The following is a 25,957-nucleotide window of genomic DNA, read 5'->3' as shown; positions in this document are numbered from 1 at the left end:
AGATAGGGAAACTGAGGCACAAGGAGACCACATAACTCGCCCACGGTCATTCAGCAGGCCGGTGAGTACATGAATTTAGATGCCATTCTGAAGTAATGGTTTTGGTTTAATTCCATTTGATTCAAATCAAAAGGAAAAATGGGTTTTCATGGGTTTTGGTCCCTCATTCCATGGAGTCCCCTGCATTTTTTTTTCCCCTACTGGAGAAATCAAAACCAAAACGTCAATTTTTTTTTCCTCTTTTTCATTTGAATCCAACTGAATCTAAATGAAAATTGTAAGTTAGAAATTCTGTACAAAAATACTTGGGCAAAAAAAAAGAAAAGTCTGTGGGAAAATGTTGAACGACCTGAACAAGGCTTTGTTGCTTTCAAAAGTCTCATGGGAAATAACGGCTGTTTTTTAACCAGACCCAGTGTTCAGTGAAGTGCTTCACTTCGCTTGAGCACAGAGGGAAGAATTAAGTGGTCATAAGAAAACACCACTCTGGTACCATGTTTTAGTCCCCAGCAATTTACATTCTCTGCCCCTTTTATACGAGGCGTTAGCTCTATTGTTCGAAGAAACATACATGGAATGCCTTCCAGATCTGACACAGGCCGTGTGATCCATCACTGTACGTACAGTCAAGCAGCCAACCCCTGTTCGGTGCGAGCCAACATCTGCACTCAGAGCTCTCTCCAACTTCCCACAGCCTGTGTGTGGAGACATCTGCCTAAATCACATGACAAGCACTAGGAAAACTGAGCTCCTTTCACCACTACAGTAAGAAAGTGTTTGGAAAGAAGAGATGTAGAGTGTTGTCACAAGCCACATTAGCGCACACACGCACGGAGGAACTTTGGTGGCTTCCGTAACAAAAATGCCCCCAAATGCAGGAGACTCAGCATTGCTTTGCTCAGCAAGGATTTCCTCGGTTTCAGTTAGAGGCTAAGGAATGTCTCCACTAACTGTCTCCAGATGTGCCTACTTGGCAATCCACTGACGAAACGTTACTGAGGGGACACAGGATCTACACTATCAAATTGGATGTAAGTATCTAGCATTTATGTTTGATCAGGGGGACATGTTATACTAAAGGCAACGCGAACTGGAGACTCTTATAGTCAAGCTTTTATTTTAGTCAATCCTACAGTTTTTTGTTCCCGCAGTGGTTTATACAAGAAGCTATGCAGCTCATTTTACCGTGATTTAATATGCAGCAGAGCCAGTTAAAATGAACCGTCTCTGGCCAACTTTGCATAGGCTTGTGCTTTACTTCACAATAGAATCTTCTTTGCATGTTTTTAGGTGTTGTTTTTTGTGCAAGACATTAGGGCTTCTTTATGGGGAGTCTTAGAGCTGCAAGAAGGGCTGTTACAGTCCAAATGTAATCATGTAAAAATATGGGCATGTTATGCTTACAAGACCTTCTTTTTTGGGTTACACTCACAATTTTTATGCAGTCCTCTTTACCAGAGTTTCAGTGGTGTAATCTTTGGAGCTCAATCCATATCTACATAATTTTGCAAACTATGTATCATTGTAAATATATATATATATTTCGTTAGAATTTAACAGAACGTCACATATGACCATGTAAACAGATTTTTGTCAGACTGTGATACTCTTACTCACATTATATCTTACTTCAGGAGTATCCCATTCAAATTGATGGGGCATACTCCCAGAGTAAAAGTACTATTATATATATATGTATTTAGGGACATTGTAATATTTGCATCACAAACTGTAATAGCATTGTAGATCGTTATGGAAGATGCTAATGCGAGAACTTTAAATGAATTTTAGTTGCTGTTCGTCAATGGCAGATCATCAGAAGAAACCAGATTTATCATTTCATGGGGGATCGGGGAAAGAGGGAGAAGGAAAGAAAGCAAGTGACGCAGATTGTTGGGGGAGAAACAGAGGTTTTGCAGATGTTGTCTCTTATTTTGAGTATCAAGAAAACCCTACACTGGCATGCTAACTAGTTTTGCAACCCCCGAGCGGTCAGCGACCAACTTCTTAGAGGGATAAGTGGCGTTCAGCCACCCGAGATTGAGCAAGAACAGGTCTGCGATATCTGGGGCTGCATGCGTGCTACACTGACTGCTCACTATACTAGGAAGGCTGTAGCATTATTCTGGAGCTTAGGGGACATGTGGGTCAAAGTTTTCAAAAACAGGAAGCTAAAGGCAGGCTCCTAATTCCATATTAGGCTGTGTGGCAAGGCACCTCCTTCGTTTCACCAGACTTAGCACTTCCGCCCCTGGCGATGGTGGGCCTGGGGTAATCAGCCCCACTCAGGGTTCGCCTTCCCCCTTCTGTGCTCCCTTGGTCATATTTTCAGAGCAGGCCTGAGGGTCGGCCTGTGGGGTGACCCTCCACCAAACGGTATCAAACACAAAAACCCAGGGGGTACCTTTCGCTGCCTCCTCGCTGGTGCAGGGTGTCGTCCTGTTGGTTGCCCTGGGGTGTCAGTCCTTCCCCTAGCAGGCACTCAGGTTCGGCTGTTTCCCCTATGGGAAGGAGCACGGCCTCTCACCCTGGAGTAGCTTATTTCCCTGCTGCCCCTAGCCTGGTAGCTGCTTGTCTCTGTCTCCCTCTCTTCTCTGCCCAGAGGAGGGCTTTTTAAAGGCCTCAGGCAGCCCTTAATTGGAATCAGGTGTCCCTAACTGACCTGAGGTAACCCCTTCTCAACTTGTAGGAAAAGGGGCCCTTAACTTTCTAGGGCTAACATCTCGGCCTTCCAAGACCCTCTTGCATTTCCTCACCCTCGTGTCCCACCTCAACACTAAATGGTGGGACCTAATGTCATCTGTTAAGGGTGAGGAACCCCGGTGGGCCAACTTATACTCCACCTTGGGGATATCGGTTGGCGGCTCCTTCATGGAGCCGTAAGCACAGGCATGTACCTGGCACGGTTTGCCTCCGTTCCCGATACCTGGCCCCTTTTGCGGCATGAGGGAGACCCTGGTGTATGCCTATCTTCAGCGTGCCAGGCTGCAGCCCCTATTCTGGCTCCTAGACCTCCGTTGATGTTTTTGGCTGCATTTCTCCCGCCATCTTCTTATATATGCACACCCTGTCTGTGGCCTCACAGAGTCGTGGGACCTTCTCGTCAACTTCCTCATAGATGGCCACTTTGGCCATCGTTAAAACACCAGGGAGAGGAGGTTGGCTGAGGGGGTTCTCTGCTACTCTGGGGCCTATTTCTGATACTCCCTCGGCTCATGTATCTGGGCAGAGTTCCTCTGGGTAGCGTCCACTGGCTCCCTTGACACCTTTGAGGAGCAGTGGGCGCTGTCCGGGGTTCTCTGCTCAGTGTCCCCTACTTTTGACCCTTTGACCCACACACCTGTCCTTGTTATTTTTTTCAGTTGCCCCCCATAATTATTTGAGTCTCAGGCTCAGTGGATCCTCCCCATGGCTGGGGGAGGTCCTTGCGCCCGCCCACCTTTCAGAACCCAATATGAAGACCCCCTTGCAGCCCTCCAGCCTGACTGTGTCCCAGCTGCTATAACACGAGGCCCAGTTTTCCAAAGTGCTGAGCACCTCTGGGCATCAGCGGGAGCTGCTGGGCGCTAAACCGGTCTGACAGTCAGGCCATTGTTCCTACGTAGGAGCCCAAGTACAGATTTACACACCCACCTTTAACACTGACATTTATAAAAATCTTGGCCATATGCTGCAAACCACCTGGACTTCTCTTACATTTCAGGTTAGCAAAACAAACAAACAAAACCAGCCCACCTCTGATGAAAGGAACGGCCACTGTGAATAATAGATGGATTTGGAGTTTATTCTAATATTACACACCAAGGGCTGGATTGCGAAGGCTCCTTAAGGGGTGATTCACAGCACAAGGGACTTTCCCTTTCTCTCCCACTCCCCATTCTTCAGTAGCCTGCATACGTGCCTGTCATAATTTCAGAATTGTAGTCCTCTGTTAGCATGCCCCAGGGCACATTATGCCCCAAAAGGGTAGTGGGGGACAGGGTCATAGCCTCCCAATCTCCACCAGCCCATGCACTGGACTGTGACTGGCTGCCCAGAGCCTGACCTCTCGCTCTGCCACCAGGGGCACCGGGTGCCCCGAAGGTTGTGGAGGCAGGTGAGGAGGAGGGTCAACTGCCCCCCACCCAGTCTGGCACTAATCCACAGGGTGGGCAGAAAATGCAGTCCCCGACCACTTGGGGGAGAAGGTGGTTGTGGTTCCAGAGGCACAATCTCTTCTCAACCTTCCCATGCGGTGGGGCAGCCCGGCAGCACCTGCTGCTCAGGGCGTGGCGAAATACTGTAACAGCCCCTACAGACCAAGGCCGGTGAATGGCACATGTCAGAGACACAGAAATAGCACCTGATCCTGTAACAAAGCCTATCTGTGTGAGCCCAATCCCTTGTGAGCACTCTGAATTGTGGGAACTTCAGTGGGAGTCATGGGCACTCAGCAAATGCAGATCTGGGGCTCCAGGGTTGGGCCTAACAGCTGCAACTTGGCTCTTTTTCCCCATTTAATTTTTGGCTGGTTTTACAATATTTTGCAATCAGAAAACTGCACTGGAAGCAACAACTGCCTTCCAGCTTTTGCACTTGATAAGTTGATTGAGTACAGCATTTGGAAACTACAAACAGATAGCTCTGCCTCCAAAACGTACGCGGCTAGCCCGGCCTCCGAAACCGTTTTAGAGCTTTTCTCAAAGTCTAATTTGTGTATCAGTGGCCTTGAAAAGGAATGGCGAATAGAACTGATAGGTGAAATGAGAGGCTCTGTGATGAAATCTGACCCACCAGAAAAAGAAACTGGCTTGAAAACTAATGGGATTAATTGCACTTTGTAGGATTATTGCCAATGGACAAATTAATGAGAATTGTAGCAGTAATCCTGCAATAATCTTGATCATGTCCATTAATGTGTGCTAGCATGAGAGACAGCTCACGCAAAGGTTTTGTAAGGTCTTGGGGGCAGGCACTCTCTCTTTGTTCTCTGTTTCTACAACCCCTAGCCCAATGTGTCACCGCAATACCAGTAGTAAATATCAGCAACAACAGTTGTACATTTTAAAGGTCCAGAGCTCTGCAGAAGGGTCATCCTGGACAAAGCACATCTCCTCTCATGGCTGGAGGCTTAAAACTTCTGGCCTGCTCATGCGTGGGGTTTAATAGCAACAGCACAATGCCAATACTACCTGCCATAGTGGTGCCCACCGTTAGGACTATAGTCGTAAACATTATTTGTATTGTGGTAAAACCTAGGAGCTCTAGTCATGGACCAGGACCCCCGTCGTGTTAGGAGCTGATCGCCCACTGAAGTAAATGGGAGACTTTCCTCTGAGTTCCCAGGGCTTTGGTCAGGCCCCAGACTTACTGGGAAAACTGGTTGAAGATGTTCAGCTAAACAAAGCACATTTTCAAAGTTTGTTTATGGATTTATAAACTTCTAAGGACTTTCATAAATTAGTTTACTGGTTGTTTTTGTGACTTCCTTTGCCAGGGCTTTATACTACATTTGCCTGGCTTCCCACCAGGCTACATTACAAAGCATCTCATTCCTAACTCAGCCGAGACCAAACCATAATGCTTTGCTCTGGAACGGTATAACTTCACATTAGACCTCCTCCCGCCGTACCCTTTCATGCAAATAGAGAAGTCCTCATGGCACCACAGCCATTTGTATTATAAACTTTGAAGAGGTTTGTGACTTTGCATGAAGAAACCCAGTCAACGCTGGGACTTGGCATGGGAGAGTCAAGGCCAGGAATGGAACGGGTTTTCTTTTCCAGAAGCGCACTGGCATTTTTGCCAAACACTCCAGACACTTTACAGTGATTTTAATTTGGGAGCAGCAGTTCATTTTGCAGAAAAGACCGTTTTGCCATTTAATACATACATACGTAGTTAAAGTTTGCTCCTGCCAAAGAAGTTCGAGCTACCCATGTCAGAATTAACACTGTGCTGAGACCTGAGGTGAAACACCTCAGAGCTTCTCTGAAGGGGCCAAACATGGATGTCATCTGAAATAAAGGTGACAAAACTCGTCCAGGTGACAAAACTGCACTAATGGGACTAACGTGATTTGAAACCAGTGTGAATCAGGCTATTTACAGACTCTTATCTCAGTATAAACCAGGCTTATTGTGGTTTAGCTTAAGTCAATTAGGAATACAGTAAGAATCTGTTTAACCTAAACCAAACCTGCTCCCTAACAGTGTGTCCACACATGCGTCTCTACTGGGTGACAACTAATTTAAGTTAAACCAGTGCGACTGTCTGCATAGACGAGGCCTAAGTCTAATCAGAGAGTGGGATCAAGGTACAGGACGTAGTTATACTGATCTGCTCTCCAGAAGGTGACTGATACATAGTTGAGGAAGGAGTGTTTGAGGGAATGGTTTCTCTCTCTCTGTTCTGAACCCACTCGCTGCCAACCCCACCAGTGTTGTTTCCCCCACTCTTTTCTCCTCAGGTTGCTCCTGCAACCAAGCCACGGTGCTTTCCTCAGACTGGAAAGGCAAGGGGAAAGGATGGCTATGTTCATCCATGGCGTGAAAAGTCTGTCTACTAGGTTACAAGGGAATACCCTCCTGGGTTCTTATCTGTCCTAACTGGACTAAGGAGCCCAAAGCTTTTCTCTGAGGGGATGTTTGGGTGTGGATGGGAGGAGGTATAAAGACTTCTGAAGTGGGCTGTGCAGAACAGCACCACCTGTGGGGCATTGCTGGTAAGAATTTAAGCAATGGTTGATGGGGAAACCGAGGCTGGGTGGGAACTATAAAGGCTTGTGACAGGGCTGATGAAGTGGCCTGACAGTGTGGGAGGGGAATCTGGCTAACTGATAGGTGTCAACAGGCAAAACAGGGAATCATCATTGAGCGGGTGGGTTTCCAGTGAGGTCTCACAGCGATCGGTCTTGGCCCTATGCTATTTAACACCTGTATCAATGACCCGAAAGGAAACAAAATCATTACTGATTAAGTTTGCAGATTACACAAAAATTGGGGGGGGCGGGGGGAGGAAAATGGTAAATAACGAAGAGGAAATGTCACTGATTCAGAGCGGTCTAGATCGCTTGGTAAACTGGGCGCAAGCAAATATGCATCTTAACATGGCTAAATGTAAACACACATCTGGAAACAGAATGGGGGACTCTGTCCTGGGAAGCAGTGACTCAGAAAAAGATTTGGGGGTCGTGGCGGCTAATCAGCTGAACATGAGCTGCCAAGTGTGATGCTATGGCCAAAAGAACTGATATGATCCCAGGACACATAAACAGGAGAATCTCAAGTAGGTGTAGAGAGGTTATTTTACTTCTAAGTCTGGCACTGGTACAACCACTGCTGGAATACTGTGTCAGGTTCTGGGGTCCACCATTCAAGAAGGATATTTATAAACTGGAGAGGGTTCAGAAGAAACCCATGAGAATGATTAACAGATTAGAAAACATGCTTTATAATGAGACTCAAGGAGTTCAATCTATTTAGCTTAACAAATACAAGGTTAAGGGGTGATTTGATTACATCAATGAATACCTACATGAGGAACTAATAATTAAATAATGGGCTCTTCAATTGAGCCGATAAAGGTACGGCTTGATCCTCATGGCTGGAAGTCAAAGCTAGGAAAATTCAGACTGGAAATAAGATGTACATTTTTAACGGTGAGAGTAATTATCCATTGGAGCAATTTACTCAGAGTCATGGTGGATTCTCCATCACTGACAATTCTGAAATCAAGATTGGAGGTTTTCTAGGAATTCTTTTGGGGAAGTGCTATGGCCTATGTTATACAGGATGTCAGACTAAATCATCCCAAGGGTCCCTTCTGGCCTTAAAATCTATGGCTCCAGAGTGAGGCTCCATCCAGCCTGTTCAGGGAAATGTTGCATAGTTCCATGGGTTGTTCTTATTTCTGGCCAGGCTTTTATCTGTCTATTTAGTTATTTTGAGTGGAGGGAGAGGAGGGAAGGGAGGACGTGATGTTGGTGGGAGGAGAATCTAATAATCTGCTGTTTTAAAATCAACGAGACTGGCTCCTGCATGGAACTTTTCCCAACCCCCAAAATCTCATATACTCTGCAAATAAAGCATGACTTGAAACCTGTCCAAGAGTCACATCAGGCAAGATTGCTCACAGTCTGAGTAAACAGGCTGTGCACTCAGGAAGGTATGGGGCTGAGCCACTGAATCCTGACCAGGTGGTGTAGAGCAAAGCAGAGGCCACCGTTACAGGGCTCATGAGGACATAGCAGTCACTGCTTTGACACGTGCTTGTGCCAACACATTAGCACAAACACTCTCTCCTCTCTCCCTTCCAGCGGAGAATGCAGCACAACTGGAGATGAGCTTATCTTGCCTCTCTCGGATGCAGCATCCTGCCACCCTTCCCCTGGGTTACTTTGATTTGATGATGATTGGGGATTGGTCCTGCTTTGAGCAGGGGGTTGGACTAGATGACCTCCTGAGGTCCCTTCCAACCCTGATATTCTATGATTCTACTTCACCCACTTGAAAAGAGCTAGAAGCTTTCTGGGACCTAGTCCTAGGATGCTGTGTCTGATCACAGTCTGCTCACACACAGGTTAGCAGGACACAGAACCAAGATCTCTGACCCTTAGGCAGGCTAGAGAGACAGTATCTTCCTGGAAATAATAAAAAAAAAAACCACCCTGATTCTTTGCTTTAAAAAAAGTCTCTGGCTTCCAGTTCACTATAAAAATCTACGTCGGTCTCTGCTGTTCCTTATTTGTAGGAAGATTTTGTTTGTTTTAAACAGATTTGGGCCCAACATATTATGAAGTGGTTGTTGCCCAGAGAGCTCACCATGGAGCCTTTTCCAGATCTTCACTTTGAGTGCTGGGCGGGTTGGTCCCAGTGTCGAATGGGCCAGGATCCTGCTCTGCAGTAGCGTTGTGAAAGGTGGCATTCGTCTACCTTTGAAAGAAGCCTCGGGAGTGCCAGGGAACGGAACCGGAATTGCTAGAGTTACAGAACAGCGTTTTAACAGAAGTCCCAAAAGAGCTCACAGGTTGCTGCACTGAGACGAGAGCAAGGTGCAATCCATTTCCAGCTGGAAGGTCCCTTTTAGAGCAAACACAAACCCGTGAACAAAACAATAATCAGCACTTTAATTCTCAACCTGCTTCAACAGGCAGATAATTCTCGTTATCCCCATTTTATAGGCGGGGCAAAGGGAAACACAGAGAGGGCACATGACTTGCTCAGGGTCACCCAGCAGGTCTGTGGGAGAGGCAGGACTAGAACCCAGGGTTCCTGAGTCCTAGTGCAGTGAAATGAATCGGCATTTCAAGGCAACGATTACACAATCCATTTAAAAGTGTAACGGTGCAGTGCAGCCTGGCGGGTGATTGACAGCTCCGGGGGTTCTTTTAATTTTTTCCATGGGAATCTGGCTGCATGCTGTGGGCCTCACACTGAAATCCTTCCACACCCAGAATCGATAGGTGCTCAGTTCCTGTAGGTGCAGTTTAGAACTCCACAGGGCCGCCAGTTCAGGCCACGCATCCAGTGCACAAAGTCACAGCAGTGTACAACTAAGCTCCAGAGCTGCATCTGGACAGGGCTGTTTATTAACTTGCTCGAAGTAATTCCTCCGACTGGTATTTCCGTTCTTTGAGAAGGAGGGTTGCTTTCTTCCACCCCTTTCTCCTGAAGGGACAAACTCTCATGGGTTCGGCTTTTTGCTTTGCTGCTTAAGGGGAATGAGACTAACCAGAGGATGCATTTCTGACTGGTTTTAATGTAATGCTACAGCAAACAATGCAGTCTGATTTCCTCACAGTTTAACGTGCTGTAAAACAATGCATGTTTTCTTTAGAAATTTTAGAAGGAAATTAAGACTCACCGGGGCCTAGGACCCACCAAAACAGGAGTGTTCCCTTCCTAAAGCCAGGCTGCACATCACTGAGCTTAGCAGCATGCTTTCCAGTCTGCTGGAAGCCCAGGGTTAATCTGCCCCTGCACAGACATATACAATCTGCATCAGGGCAGCATATTCTTTTCCTTGTTGGAGGGCCTAGCAGTAAAGGTGGGTGACAGCAGCCTCTGTGTAATTGGGAACACAGCTGAATCAACTAGGTAATTCATACAAATCACCCGCCAAGAGAAACCTCTACAAACAACTCTGACTTCCTAGGCAGCAGTTTCATAGCTCAAGCTGGTTACAGGCGCGGCACCAAGCGGGCCGGTATCGTACTAACACATGCCCACAGACTCCATGCGGTTGCAGTAAGTCTGGTGTGGCATTCCAGGTGCTTACTCTGGACCTGGGCTGCAAGTTCTAGCTCTCGCCACAGAATTAGTGTCTTCGTGACTATGGGGTCCAGTCCTCAAGTGATTCCATTTGACCGGCAGCACCTTCCTCTATCCCAAGTAGAGGGAGAAAGAAGCTGACAATCAGAGGCACTGCTGTGGGTCCAGGGAGATATTGGAGTACAGCACTCCCACCATGACCAGAGGCTCTGGAGACTCAGAGGAGATTAAGATGGGCTCCGTAGGGGATACGTGAGGGTTAAAAGAGAAGCCACCTCTATAAGGAAAAGAACAGGTTAAGGAATATTTAGATAAGTTAGATGTATTCAAGTTGCAGGGCCAAGTGAAATTCACCTTAGGGTAATTAAGGAATGAGCTGAAGCCATCTCCAAATCATTCGTAATTATCCTCAAGAAATAACTGAGGATGGGTGAGGTCCCAGAGGGCAGGAGAAGGGCAAGCATAGCACCTATCTTTAAAACAGGGAACAAAGAGGACCCTGGGAATTATAGACCAGTCAACCTAACTTCAATACCTGGAAAGATACCGGAACAAATTATTAAACAATCAGTTTGTAAGCAGCTCGAGGATAATAGAGAGATAAGGAACAAATCATGCCAAGCCAGCCTAATTTCCTTCTTAGACAGGGTTGCTGGCCTAGTGGATAAGGAGGAAACAGTAGATGTGATATATCTTTATTTTAGTAAGTCTTTTGACATCTCATATGATGGTCTCATAAGCAAAGTAGGGAAATGTGGTCTAGATTAATTCACTATAAGGTGGGTGCACAACTGGTTGAAAGACCATACTCCAAAAGAGTGGATATCAATGGTTCGCTGTCAAATTGAAAGGGCGTATCTAGTGGGGTGTTGCAGGGGTAAGTCCTGGGTCTGGGCCTATTCAATGTTTTCTTTAATGACTTGGGTAATGGAGTGGAGAGTTTGCTTATAAAATTTGCAGATAACACCAAACTGGTAGAGGTTGCAGACACTTTGGTGAACAGGATTAGAATTAAAAACAACCTTGATATATTGGAGAATTGGTCTGAATTAAACCAGATGAAAATAAATAAAGATAAATGCAAAGTACTTCACTTAGGAAGGAAAATCAAATACACCACTACAAAATAGGGAATAACTGGCCAGGTGGCAGTACTGCTGAAAAGGATTTGGGGTGACAGTGGATACATATTGAATACGAGTTAACAATGTAATACAGTTGCAAAACAGGCTAATATCATTCTGTGACTGGTTGGATCACAGAAACCGCCTTGGGGTTGCCAACTGATGTGCCAAGACTACTTCTGCCCCAGCTTTCCCTGCCAGCTTGGGACTCCAGCACCCTTTCTTGCTGAGCCAGACACACCGGTCTGCTCCAACACAGACCCAGGGTCTGAACCACATGCCCCAAAGCTGCAGACTTAACTGAAAGCAACTTAAGAAGTGTTCCTGTCTTTAACACTCAGATGCCCAACTCCCAATGGGGTCCAAACCCCAAATAAATTGTTTTACCCGGTATAAAGCTTATACAGGATAAACTCATAAATTGTTTGCCCTCTATAACACTGATAGAGAGATATGTACAGCTGTTTGCCTCCCCCCCCCCAGGTATTAATACATACTCTGGGTTAATTAATAAGTAAAAAGTGATTTTATAAAATACAGAAAGGAGGATTCAAGTGGTTCCAAGTTGTAACAGACAGAACAAAATGAATTACAAAGCAAAATAAAATAAAACACGGAAGTCTAAGTCTAGTACAGTAATATAACTGAATACAGATAAAATCTCACCCTCAGAGATGTTTCAATAAGTTTATTTCGCAGACTGGATGCCTTCCTAGTCTGGGCACAATCCTTTCCCCGGTACAGCCCTTGTTCCAGCTCAGGTGGTAGCTAGGGGATTTCTTATGATGGCCCTCCCCCTTTGTTCTGTTCCACCCACTTATATATCTTTTGCATAAGGCGGGAATCCTTTGTCCCTCTGGGTTCCCACCCCTCTTCTCAATGGAAAAGCACCAGGTTAAAGATGGATTTCAGTTCAGGTGACATGATCACAGGTCACTGTAAGACTTCATTACCCACGGTATACAGGAAGACTTAAAAGTAAAACAGAGCCATCTACAGGTAATTTTCCTGGTTAATGGGAGCCATTAAGATTCCAAACCACCATTAATGGCCCACACTTTGCATAACTATAATAGGACCTCAGAGTTACATTTCATATTTCTAGTTTCAGATACAAGAGTGATACATTTATACAAATAGGATGACCACACTCAGTAGATTATAAGCTTTATAATGATACTGTACAACAGACCTTTTGCATGAAGCATATTCCAGTTACATTATATTCACACTCATTAGCATATTTTTATAAAATCATATGGAGTACAACGTCACACATTCCAGGGTGCATTATTAGCAGTGTTGTACGTAAGACTTGGGAGGTAATTGTCCTGCTGTATTCAGCACTGGTGAGGCCTCAGCTGGAGTTCTGTGTCCTTTCTGAGTGCCACACTTTGGAAAGGATGTGGACATTTTAGAGAGTCCAGTGGAGACTAGCAGAAATGATAAAAAGGTTTAGAAAACCTGATCTATGAGGAAAGGGTTAAAATGGGCATGTTTAGTCTTGAGAAAAGGATGACTGAGGGGGATAAGTCTTCAGATATGTTAAGAACTGTTATAAAGAGGACTCTGATCAATTGTTCTCCATGCCCACTGGAAGGAGGACAAGAAGTAATGCGCTTAATCTGCAGCAAGGGAGATTTAGGCTTGATATTAGGAAAAACTTTCCAACTCTAAGGGTAGTTAAACTCTGGAATAGGCTTCCAAGGGAGGTTGTGGAATCGCTGATCTTTTTAAGAACAGGTTGGACAAACAGGGATGGTCTATGTCAGTGGCTCTCCACCATTCCAGACTACTGTACCCCTTTCAGGAGTCCAATTTGTCTTGCATACCCCCAAATTACACCTCACTTCAAAACTACTTGCTTACAAAATCAGTCGTAAAAATACAGAAGTGTCACAGCCACACTAGTACTGAAAAATTGCTGGTGTCTCTCATTTTTATCATATAATTATAACATAAATCAATTGGGATATAAATATTGTACTAACATTTCGGTGTATAGTAGATAGAGCAGTATAAACAAGTCATCGTCTGTACGAAATTTTAGTTTGTACTGACTTTGCTAGTGGTTTTTATGTAGCCTGTTGTAAAACTAGACAAATAGATAATTGAGTTGACATGCCCCATGGAAGACCTCTGCGTACCACGGTTGAGAACCACTGATCTAGGTTTACTTGGTCCTGCCTCAGCACAGGGGCTGGACTTGGCTTCCCAAGGTCCCTTCCAGCCCCACATCTCTATGATTCTATTATTTCAATTTCTTCTGTCTTCATCATGCTCATCCCTCTCCATTCTCAGCTCTTTGAAATGCCCGATACAAACACTTAGATCGTTTTTCCTGTTCTCTCTTTGCACGGGGGTTCACTGTTGTGTTTTATAGTCATCTCCAACTACCTAGCCTGATGTCCTGGAGAATGATTTCACTGCTGTTCAACCAGAGTCCATGTAACGCATCCAGCCCGCTTGTGTCTCAGGGGAAGCTCGATGCTCTGTCATCCCTCCTAGCTACTGATTCACCCCTGCAATCCTGTGGCTTCTTGCATCATTTGACCGAAGGAATGGCAGAGCTTCTGAGCTCACCTGTACAGTCCTCTCCCGCAGCTCCGGATGCCCAGGTCTCCCCATTGCCATCTATGCCTTTTGCCAACAAGCTGCTGGCCTTGTTGCTGACTCTGGTGAGAAAAGCAACTCTCCCCAGCAGTTGTCGTAAAACCTCCCAACCTCATGGTCATGCCTTGAGTTTGCGCTCCCAGGGTGAAATCTGGGCCCCACTGAAGTCAATGAGAGTTTTGTCATTGATTTTGGGGATGGGCGGGGAGGGCTAAGATTTCACCCCTGATAAGCAACACACTTCCCTGGTTGCAGGAAATACAGCCAACCCCACATTTAAACAAATGCCCTCAAGGAATTCTACACCAAATCCGCTGCCACCTGAGGAGCAGCAAGAGGGAAGGCTAAGAGGTATCCCTTGCCCTACCTTTTTCACAGCAGTGGCAGGGGTGCTGCAGGTCCAACAGCCTGTCTGGTGGGACCCCCGACCATCTATTTCAAGGTTTCACATTCACTGGGCGGGGAGGGGAAGGTTGCAAGAAATCTGACTGGGAAGAACTTGGCAATGGACCCTCAGACCTCTAGCTTTTCCAGCGAGCCATAGAGGGCTGGAGGGGTCTGGTTTTGTGGGCAGAGCAGCCTTAGTGATACAAAACCATCCCTACTGTCATGGCTTGAACCTACCAGCTTCAGCTAGTCCCAGGAGCGAGAAGCTGGACCCAGGTAGCAAAACCTGCTCTTCCCACATGGTAGAACATCGTACTATTCAATGCATTACCCCACAGCCACGCTCTTGCTGCAGGCCTGTGCAGCAAGGGGTAGGGCTTTTCTGCTTGCTTTGATATCACCCTAGTTTTTCCTGATGCTGGGTGGTGATGAATACTCAAGAAATAGAAAGGGATCTGCAGAACTCATCAGCATCTTGTTGGCCAAGTTCAGTAACAGAACCTCGAGAGCTTTTCCCACACTGACAAATTCAAACAGAGCTGACTCCTGGCTAATAGTCAAGGCCAGGATGAGTGCTGTAAAAATATCCAACATTAACACAAAGGTCCATATAATTTGATATAGGATCAAGGCTAGCAATTCCTTTTAAATTAGAAGTTTATATTCAGCAGTAATCTGTTTTATTTGAGCATTATATTGCTGTATTTCAGAGTCCTTTCCTTCAGTAAATGAAAACACAGAAGAGGGATTGGGCCATCAGCCCATGCATGTAACAATCCAGGATTTTTTTTGGCTCCTTCACAAGGATTCTATTGCCAGACTCCACAGATTTGGCAGGATAAATCTGTAAGTCATGGAAATTTCTAGCTTCATGACACACACATTTTATTCCAAGTCCTAGTTGATAAAATTAAATGCAGTAAAGAGCCAGTTTTTTATCCAAGACCTTAATTAGCATCTGGAATCTGAAAGCTGATGTAAGATCAGACATTTACACAAAAGAAAAAGAAATCCTCTCTCAAATAGGGAAGGAGATGGGATTTTATGAAAAGCACTTCTGGCTTTTAACTTGATCTGATACACGTAATCACTTGCCAACATATCTTGGATTTTCTCATAGAGGGACCAATCCTGGAAGGCACTGAACTAGCCTTAACTCATTCTAAAGTCATTAGTTTTGGAGCTTAAATCTCATTGGCAGTCAATGGGGTTTAGGCACTTTGGAGCCTAAATCCCTTTTAAAATGGGTAGCAATGGCTAAGCACCTTCAAAAATCTGGGCCTTCAAGGCTTATAAGTCAGCACCAGCACCTTAAACGGTCCCTGGAAACCCAGAGGCAGCCAGTGCAGACCTCAGAGCACTAGAGTAACATGTTGACAGTGAGATCACCAGGGACAGGGTGATAAATGGGCTGCGGCTTTCTGCACCAGTTGCAGCTTCCAATTGTATTTCAGGTTTCGGCCCACACAGAGCATATTACACATGTCTAGCTGCAAGGTGATAAAGGCATGGATGAGGGATGGGAGGTCTACACACAACAGAAAAGGGCATAACTTCAAAGCCAAACATGGATGAAAAAAACAAAACAAAAAACCCCATCCTGGCCACTACAAATGCTACCTGCTCTACGCACAGTAGCTGGAGATCTCGCCCAACCCAGGATTGTGTATTGATTGACCAAATGCAGGTGCACATCCTGTCAAGGGACAAATATAATCTCTCCCATACCTCCTACCCACCACCATCACCACCACCTCAGATGTATTTGGTCTGAGCCTCCGCCAGATCATTCTCATGCATGCTGTGGTCTCCAGACAAGTGCTTGACTGGCTCCCACTGGGTCAGAGGAGATGCAGATGAAGACCTGGGGTATCTTCAGCATACTGATGATCATGCCGTCTCACTGAAGGCTAATGGCTCCTCTTTGAATGAGAGGGGTGATACGGTGGAACCAGTGGCACCCAAACATGAGAGCACCCTTGGGGAAGAAAAATAACTTCCTCCAAATTCCCCTGAGATCTCTCTGACAGAAAGGGAACAGAACCACTTAAGAACAGCCCCACCCAATCCTCGGAGGGCCTGTGAGTAAACTGGGGCTTGATGCAAGAATTACTGAGTGAAATTCAAACCGAGTGACATATGCTGGAAGTCTCTTGTTGCCAGTACTAAAACATCCTTCGAATTTCTAAACATTATAGATGACTATTTCCTGAATGCTCTATATTGGACCACCTCATGACAGATAAAGAGAAACTGATCATAGAACTAGGTGCATGCGATCATGACTTGATTACATTTCTTATGTGCAAACAGAATAAAGTCCCAACAAGTAATATATATACACTTGGGGCTCCAAAAGGGCCAGTTTCACAAAGCTGAAAACATTTGAGTCCAATTAGCTGGCAGAAAAAAATTTAAACAGAAAAATATGAATGATAACTGGGAACAGCATCAGAACATTTTACTAAATTTCCAAAAAGCCCCAACCAAGAAGGAAGGTTATACTTGTTTAAAAACAAACCAACAAACAGCCTGACTAGGAGGGAAAGTGAAATAAGTAATTTAAAAAACAATGTATGACAATAAAAACGGGGATGCTGACAGCAGTGAATATAAATAGAAGCTAGAATCCATAGAAAATTGATAAGGGAAACAAAAGGACACAAGGCAACCTCTATGGCCAGCAAAGATATGGAGTTTTTAAGTATATCAGGAACAAAAGGAACCATAACAATAGTATTTGTCCATTACTAGATGGAAATGGTAGACTAATCAACCACAATACAGATAAGACAGACGTGGTCAATAAATATTTCTGGTCTGTATTTGGGAAAAAGTCAGAGGATGTACATATAGGATGATGGTGATCAAATAAGCTCTATTACAACTGTAATTAAGGAGGATTTTAAAAACCAGTGCCTAAAGTGACATTTTTAAATCAGTAGGTCTGGATAACTTGCATCAAAAAGTTTTGAGAGAGCAGGCTGCGGAGCACTATGGACCATTAATGTTGATGTTTAATAACTCTGGAACGCTTGAGAAGTTCCAGAGGACTGGAAGAAAGCTAATTTTGTGCCAGTATTTAAAAAGAGTAGACGGGATGACTTGTCAGCATGACATCGATTCTGGGCAAAATAATGGAATGGCTGATCCAGGATTTGATTAGGAAAGAGTGAAAAGAGGGTAATATAATTAATGCCAATCAACATGGGTGTATGGAAAATAATTCTTGTCCAATGAAATTGATATTATTTTTGATCAGCTTACAAGTTTGGTTGATAAAGATAATAATGTTGATGTAATAGACTTCTGTAACGATGCTGGTTCTGGCGGGACCCCACTGAGAGTGCCAATTCAGGACAAATTGCTAAGAGCAGGGCAGTTACAGCCCAAGGCTGGGGTTTCTATGCACACCAAGGCAAACCAAACCAGCCAGACAGAGAAGACTTTGGTTTTACCCCACTGGCTAACCACAAGTCACACAAGCAATTCCCTTGGACACTCCAGTTTCCCAGCATCACCACCAGTGCCACTTGTTAAGGGGATAAATGGTTATGGAAACCAATACCCCAGTAAAAGAAAAAAGGTTTTCTCAATCCCAAAGGACCAAGCCCCAGACCCAGGTCAATATACAAATCAGATCTTACCCACAAATCCTGCTGTTGCCAATCCTTTAGAATCTAAAATCTAAAGGTTTATTCATAAAAGGAAAAAGATACAGATGAGAGCTAGAATTGGTTAAATGAAATCAATGACATACAGTGATGGCAAAGTTCTTGGTTCAGGCTTGCAGCAGTGAAAGACTAAACCGCAGGTTCAAATCAAGTCTCTGGAGAACATCCACAGCTGGGATGGGTCAGTCAGTCCTTGGTTCAATGCTTCAGTGTAGCAAAGCCCCTCCAGAGGTAAGAAGCAGAATTGAAGACCAGATGGAGGAGCTGCAGCAGCTTTTTATATTCTATTGCCACGTGGTCTCTTTCTTTCTTTGTTCCAAAGACACGCTGCCCATCACATGGCCTGGAAAAACCTCAGAGTTCTGTCCATAGGCAGGTCCCTGCATACCTTGCTGAGTCACAAGGCGTGTTTGCCTTCTCTCAGTGGGTCAATTGTATAGCTGATGGTCCTTAATGGGCCATCAAGCAGGCTAGACAGAGCTGACACCAACTTGTCTGGGGTGTCACCCAGAAGCATAGCATAAATTTGGAATACAGACAGTATAGAGCCAATACTTATATCTTTAAATACAAAAATGATCCACGCAAACAGCATAATCCTAACCAGCAAACCATAACCTCGTCTTAGACACCTTATTTGACCCCCTTTATGCAAGATTTGGTGCCACTACAGGACCTTGGTTGCAACAATGTTCTGTACAGTCCCAGTTCAAGTCAATAACGTCACAACTTCTGTAAGACATTTGACTTGGTATGCACAACATTCTGATTAAAGAACTAGAATGAGACAAAATTAACATGGCACACACTAAACGGACTAAGAACTGGCTAACTGAGAGGTTTCAAAATATAATGTTAAGTGGGGAATCATCATTGAGCGTGTGTTTTTTTAGAGGGATCCCGCAGGCATCAATTCTTGGTTAAGCAGAAGGTCAGACTAGATGATCATTCACAATGGTACCTTCTGGCCTTAAAAATCTATGAATGTAAATTATGGCAGCTATAGGATTTGTAATCAGATATCATTTTAATATTGTGTGTGTGAGTGTGTGTATCAATCATAATGATCTTTTAAAAAATCCCACTGGTGTAGATAGTTCTCAGATTCTGATCACCACCTCCCCCTGGGTGTGTAAGGCTTAAATAAATAGATACACCCTTCTCTAGGGAGAAAGAGAACCAATTGCTTCTAAGGATAGTTGGAACAACTCTTGTCATCAGTTTGCTTCTGTTCCACATAGTTATTTAGCTACTGTGGGAAACAATGTGGCTACGTGTACTGTGGTGAAAAAGGATCTGTATCCATTCCAGCTATAGACACGTGACCAATTCTTTCCCTGGATTATATTTAGATACTGCTTTCTGCATCCTTGTAACTCTTATTTTTCTTCTTGCAGTTTAGTTACTAATCTAACTGAATAGCACAGCAGTTCTCAAACTGTGGGTCGGGACCCCAGAGTGGTCACGACTCTGTTTTAATGGGGTCACCAGGGATGGTGTTAGACTTGCTGGGGTTTGGGGCTGAAGCCAAAATCTGAGCCCCATCACCCAGGGCTGAAGCCCTCAAGCTTTGGTGCCCCCCCAGGATGGCAGGGCTTGGGCTTTGGCTCCCCCAGCCTGTGGGGGTGGGGCTCAGGCTTTGGTGCTCCTTCCTGGGGTCGTGTAGTAATTTTTGTTCTCAGAGGGGTCATGATACAATGAAGTTTGAGAACCCCTGGACTAGAAGATCTCTGGGAGAAGCATATGTGGGCAATCACATCTCCTTGTAGGAGAAAAGCTGCCCTTGCCTGTGAAATAAAACATTCTTCCCTAGCCCCCTTCTTTGTACAGCACTGCATGATTAGCTATGGGCATAATAGAGGCTCTTTTCTGTACCTCCGATGCATTGGATATTGGTCATTTGTCACAGGCAATGTGTCCCACTGGTCTGATCCATTTTGGCAGATCTCCCATCTCTAAAATGATGTTGTATCCATCTAACGTTATTATATTGCCAGAAATAACTTTTAAAAACTTACATATGTTTAACAGTTTATAAACACCAATGGAAACAAAGGGCCAAATGTGTGTATTCAGAGGTGCACCTACTGTACCCCACTTAGATATGCAGTTACCACCGTATGCATGCAGATGTCGGGGTCTGCATGCAGATGTGTATATGCATGCACACAGTCCCACCCTGCAGTTGGATATTTCTGCTCTTGTTGGGCATGCTCAGAAATGCCGGCCTACTTTTGTGCATGGCTATTTGAAAATTTGGCCTTCAGCTGCCAGATTTGTCTCTTTGCTTTTGAATGACATGGAGGGGACTGAAGAACTAAAGAAGCCACTTAATATTATCAAGGGTTTTATTTATATCAGACAAAAAGAATGGTTTTGATCACAGTTTTGCTCTACGTTCTTCTAGGACACAACGGTGGGATCTTTTGTGGTTTTGGAGTGGGGGCGAATCAACCACTGTATCAGCGGAGAGGTTTTAAGAAAAAGTTGGGTTTCCTCATAGGTAACTTGAACAGCAACATGGTCTAGAGGTCAGAGCAAGTGACTGGAAGCCAGGCCTTCCTGAATTCAACTCCTAGCTCAGTCACTGGTTTGCTGTCTAGCTCTTGGTAAAGCACTTAATGGGTCTCAGCATTGCCATTGGTAAAAAAAGAATATTAATACCTCCCTCCTGGGTGTCTTGTGGTTATTAAATTAATTTTTACCAGAGTGCTTTGAAGATGTTAAGTGCTCTGCACTGATGTACGATGTGTTTATTTGCAGATGGACATGGGTTTTGAGCAACTCACCAAGCACAGCTTTTAACACTCCTTAGAAGAAGTGTGGAGACAATGAGAGTTCGGCTGAAAGGGGATGCGATCTGCACCCTTTTCCTGGTGGTAGTGCTTTGTTCTTTACTCTATTCCCAGTTGGAGCGTACTTCCCGGACAACAGGAAACAGGGAGCAAACGCACAAGAAACCTTCACCAACGCAGAGAATCTTCCCAGGCCCTGAAGCCCCCAAGTGGCATCCTCAAGCGGAGGTGACATTTGGCCAACCCAGAATCATTTTTATTGCTAAAGATGCGGAGGTGGCAAGTAAAAAGGCCCAAACTACCACTTCACCACCGCTGACTCATTCTGCCTTCGACTTCAAGCGCTACCTTCTAAACAAGGACAATCGGAACTTTGATCTTCTCATTAACCAGCCCAAGAAATGCCTGAGAACACCCGGAGGTCCCTTCCTGCTTATAGCCATCAAATCGGTGGTTGAGGACTTTGACAGACGTGAGATCGTCCGTAAGACCTGGGGCAGGGAGGGTTTGGTGAACGGGGTGCAGGTTCAAAGAGTTTTCCTCCTAGGAATACCAAAGAATAAGACGGCACTTGCAACATGGGAGATTCTTGTCCATCAGGAGAGTCTGATGTACCAGGACATTTTACTCTGGGACTTTCTGGATACTTTCTTCAATCTGACCCTGAAAGAGATCCACTTCCTGAACTGGGCTGACGAGTTTTGTTCCAGTGTGAAGTTCATTTTTAAAGGGGATGCTGACGTTTTTGTCAATGTGGAGAACATCATTGACTTCCTCGAGAGACATGACCCTGCAGAAGACCTCTTTGTTGGGGATATCATCTACAATGCTCACCCAATCCGGGTGCAGAAGAGTAAATACTATATCCCAGAAACAATGTATGGGCTAGGCACATACCCACTCTATGCAGGCGGTGGGGGCTTCTTATTGTCCAGCAGCACCATGAAAAAGCTCTTCCAGGCTTGCAAAGAGGTGGAGCTCTTCCCCATTGATGATGTCTTTTTGGGCATGTGCTTGCAGAGAATCAATCTCAAACCTGTTTTGCATGAAGGATTCAAGACGTTTGGCATCGTGAAACCCTCAGCTGCCCCGCACCTGCAGACATTTGACCCCTGCTTTTACAAAGATCTCATGGTAGTCCACAGTCTAAAAGTAGCCGAAATCTGGCTAATGTGGAATCTGCTTCACAACCCACGGCTTTCTTGCACCCAGAAGAAGCAGGTGAAGAAGCCTTTCCAATGGAAGAGAAAAAAAACCAAAGCAATGATAGACAGCAGCCTTCTGATAAAGCAGGCTAAGCATGGCAGAAGTACGTGATGAATCAAGCTCAGAAGAACCTTGGGTGGTTGCAACCTAACACGCTGATTTAGCTCATCTCGTGTAAACTATTGGGAGACAAGGCCACCCTATTGCAGACATTTGCCAGAATTCCATGTTGGCACACACTATATGCCGTACGATTTTTTCCCTTAACCTGATTCCAAGTAATTCACAAAACTAGATTTAATTTATTATTATTTATTAGCATCGCAGTAGAGCTTACAGACCCCCAGCTAGGACTATTGTGCTATACAAACACACAGTAAAATACAGCCCCAAAGAGCTTATAATCTAATTTGAGACTTAACATGATAAGTGAATGTGACATAAAAGGAGCAGGGTAGGGTGGGAGATGAGGACAGGGGTCGTGAAGATAAAAAATCATTGGCTGGGATTACTGAGAGTCAGCAAGAACTACCAAATTGCGCAATAGCTAAAGTGGAGAAAATCAGCTCTCCCCAACTGATGCACAAACCAAACCACAATCAGCTGGCTCCTTGGAGGTGTTACAGCGGAGGTGGGTCTTGAAGGAGAAGAGGGCCGTGGCATTATGGATTAGTTCAGGGAGGGGGCTCCATGCAGAATGGGAGAAGGAGAGGAGACAAAATTGGAAGCAGAAGCTGGCTTTGCCGGCAGACCAGAGGATGGGTGAGGGGGCCACATGATCAGAGACCTGCAAGTAAGTAGGAAGGATCAGCGCTGTGAAGGGCCTTGAAGGTGAGGATAAGAAGTTTCATTGTTGCCCCCCCTATGTATTGATGTCTCAGTCATAGCGACATGTCAGTGAAACTCCTGCTAAACAGATGCTGAGTCAAGACACAAGTTGGGCGGGTTCGTGGCAGCTTTCAACAATTTGTTGTAAATTGATTTACAGTCAATGGAAGCTGAAAATCCTCTGACAACAGCTGATCATCTTCTCACCTTGATGGTCCAGATCCTCCATTTCAGACCTCAGCTGGCAAGTAGAGCAATGGCCAACGCATACTTCTGCCCCATGTGTCTCTTACTGTGTTCTTTGATCTGGAGGAAATTACTGACATACAGGACTAGTTTATAGAGATTCAGGCCTTTCATGTATTGAATGCAGTCGAATATGAGAAGCAGCTGGGCCTTTTCAGACACTGCGGGGGGAAAATACCCTTCAGACACAAAGGCTTTGAAATAAAAGCTCTTCAGGACATTGCAGCAAAAAACAAGCAAACGAAACAAACAACTTTCTGCCATTAGGTGACATTCAATTTATCATTCAAAGTTTTTGAATGAGCATTTAAACTTTTGGAGAGGATCACTGGATTGCTTGATTCAACACAGCCTGGACAGCATTTTAGCACTTAAAGCATTTTATTTTCTGATCATTGGTAACCTTAAAAATAAGTACTCACTGGCCAGCACAAGTAGGGAGTGAATCTCTTAAAGAGGATTAGGAAAGGCCTTTTGATCCAGGAAGTTATAGGTCCAGATGCACAGCTGAAAAGCTGAAACTATGATTGCTAATTTAGGCACCTAACTCTCTTTGAAATCAATGGGAGTGAGGCCCCTAAATACCTTTCAGGATCTGAGCCTTAAGCATATACTTAAATCCATCCTTACTGAGGAGAGAACTTAAGAATGTGCTTAAGTCCCATTGACTTTAAGCCTGTGTATAAGTGCTGTCCTGCAGAGGGCTGTCTTTCCTGATTTGGGGGCCTATCACATAGGTCCCTTTCATAGCTGCAGGATCGTATACAGTACCAGCTTTTCTTGTTTTTCCATTTGCTATACCAGGGTCTCAATTCTAACTTTCACTATGCAGCACAGTTGGTGGGGAGGGAGCCTGTTAACCTCTGTTGATGCACCGTAGTGCTTACTGATGAAGTGCAGTGACGTGTTATCTCTTGGTTAGAAAGGGACCTTATAATAATGTACTTTCAGGAGAATTGTCAACTGTGGATCATCTTATGATCCTTCTGTTTCTGTGATATGTTGGCAATTCTGGGAGTAAATACTTCATGTATAAAGTGTTCACACAGAAAACATGGATGAAATGTACGGAAGCTCTGCAGAGACTGGAAATCAGTCCCAGTCTTGGCGGGGAAACCATCCCGCGAGGTTGGTAAACGTGCCATATGTATGCATTTATGAATTGAACAGAAAAGCTTTATGTGGTGATTAGTTTTCTAGTAGGGAAATTATTTCTATTGCAATTAAAAGACAGTATATGAACATGCATGTCCACTTATCAAGATGAATATGGGGTGTGTGGTTTAGTAAAACTCACATATACTTGTATTTCTGAGCAGAGAAAGAACCTGATGACATGTTGGATACCACAACGAATTTTTTCTAATCGCAGGTTTTCATGCTTACAAAGGAAATTTGTGCTTAGCTTACCTCATGATTTCTTACCACACAACTAGTCAGGGTCCAGCAGTCCTTACCTTCAAGCTGGGGTGCAGAAGTAGACTGGCTCCTTCCTCTCATACACTGTTTCCATAGCTGTAGCCCACTTGTAATGTAGGAACACGGTATCCATTGGATTCAATGTAAACCCCTCCCCCTAATATGATGGTGGCAGAATTATAAGGAGGGTTTTGCAGAGGAAGGAGCTAGGCCAGAGCCTTGACAGAACGGGTCTTGTATTGGCCCCTGCTGAAAAGGAGGGGGAAATGCAGCTAGAAGTCTGGCAGAGCTGCCGGGACAGAGAAAGGCTCACATTCAGCAGCGGCACACGTGCCCTGAGGGCTGGCAGGGGTAGAACTGGCACATTCTCCTGGCTTCCATTTTCCCAGTCTTTGGAATGTCTCATTTCTTCACTTAAGAAACACTAGGGCTGTTACCTATAGCAGGGCCAGAAAGTCCTTTTTATTTGTCGAAGCTTTCTGGGTTGCCCATTCAGTCTAAGTTTAAAGCAGTGCATATGCTTGTAAAATGTCAGCATCAAGATACAAATTTATACCAAAATAAAAAATCGCCTTAACGGTGTAATTATCACAAATTCTCACATGAAAAAAATAGATCCAGTCATCCAGTATCAAACACATCTATTAACCCCCACTAAGGCTGTAGCTCTCCTGCTTTTATTAGGCTGCTGAGCCTTTAAAAACAGACAGATCCCAGACCCCCTGATTTGCCTCGGTCAATATTTTGCCCTGCAAGGTACCTGGAAGGGCTCTACCCCGCAACCACCACCCCATGGCAGTCTAAGGACCTCAGGTTGAGAATTGCTCCTAAGGAGTTGGGGACCAGTTTTTCTGAAAGAGAGGCCCTAGGTCCATGTGTAAGAATAATGCACTGATGGAGACAGCTTTAGGAAAGGAGACCAATTTTTGGCTTGGAAGAACGTAGCTATGGTAAGTCAAGAGAATCTGTTAGTTTGAAGGTGCACACATCAATAGTAGAGTGTACGACACTTTGCTAGGCAGCTGAGATTTGAAAGTTTAGCTTTTGTTTTAAGAGGGATGTGGGAGGGAGGAATGTACGAAACCTACTGAATTATATACATATATGCGCGTGCCCCAAAGTTTTTAAGCTAGTGAATCAACCTAAAATCCATATTTAGGTGCTTAAATTGGGCTCAGTTTCCAGATAGAGCATCCACAACTCCCATGGAAACTAAGGTGAGTTCAGAGATGTTCAGCAACTTCCAAAAGAAAATGGCCTCCTTTAGGTGCCTAAATATAGATTGAAGGTGCTTAACTTCAGGCACACAATTTTGAACATTTTGACCGTACGTTTCCAATGAAGCCAGTTTCTTTCTGGTGTTCTCCTGAAGTGCTGGAGCCCCAACCGCCTCCCCCACAAGGTGCATGAAGTGC

At 44.7% G+C, this 25,957-nt stretch overlaps 1 protein-coding gene across 1 annotated transcript; it reads left to right on the top strand.

Moving 5' to 3' along the window:
* Window positions 1-502: 502 nt before the first annotated feature.
* B3GNT9 (UDP-GlcNAc:betaGal beta-1,3-N-acetylglucosaminyltransferase 9) lies at window positions 503-24,760 on the top strand. The gene is given in 3 exon segments (XM_074969098.1): window positions 503-1,031; window positions 20,812-22,100; window positions 22,103-24,760. Coding segments are annotated over 2 exon segments (1,260 nt in total). The 5' UTR covers window positions 503-1,031; window positions 20,812-20,879; the 3' UTR covers window positions 22,142-24,760.
* The last annotated feature ends 1,197 nt before the right edge of the window (window positions 24,761-25,957 follow it).

The sequence above is a fragment of the Natator depressus genome, chromosome 12, assembly GCF_965152275.1.
Source record: "Natator depressus isolate rNatDep1 chromosome 12, rNatDep2.hap1, whole genome shotgun sequence".
Classification (NCBI taxonomy): domain Eukaryota; kingdom Metazoa; phylum Chordata; order Testudines; family Cheloniidae; genus Natator; species Natator depressus.
This window is presented reverse-complemented; position numbering and strand designations above follow the sequence as displayed.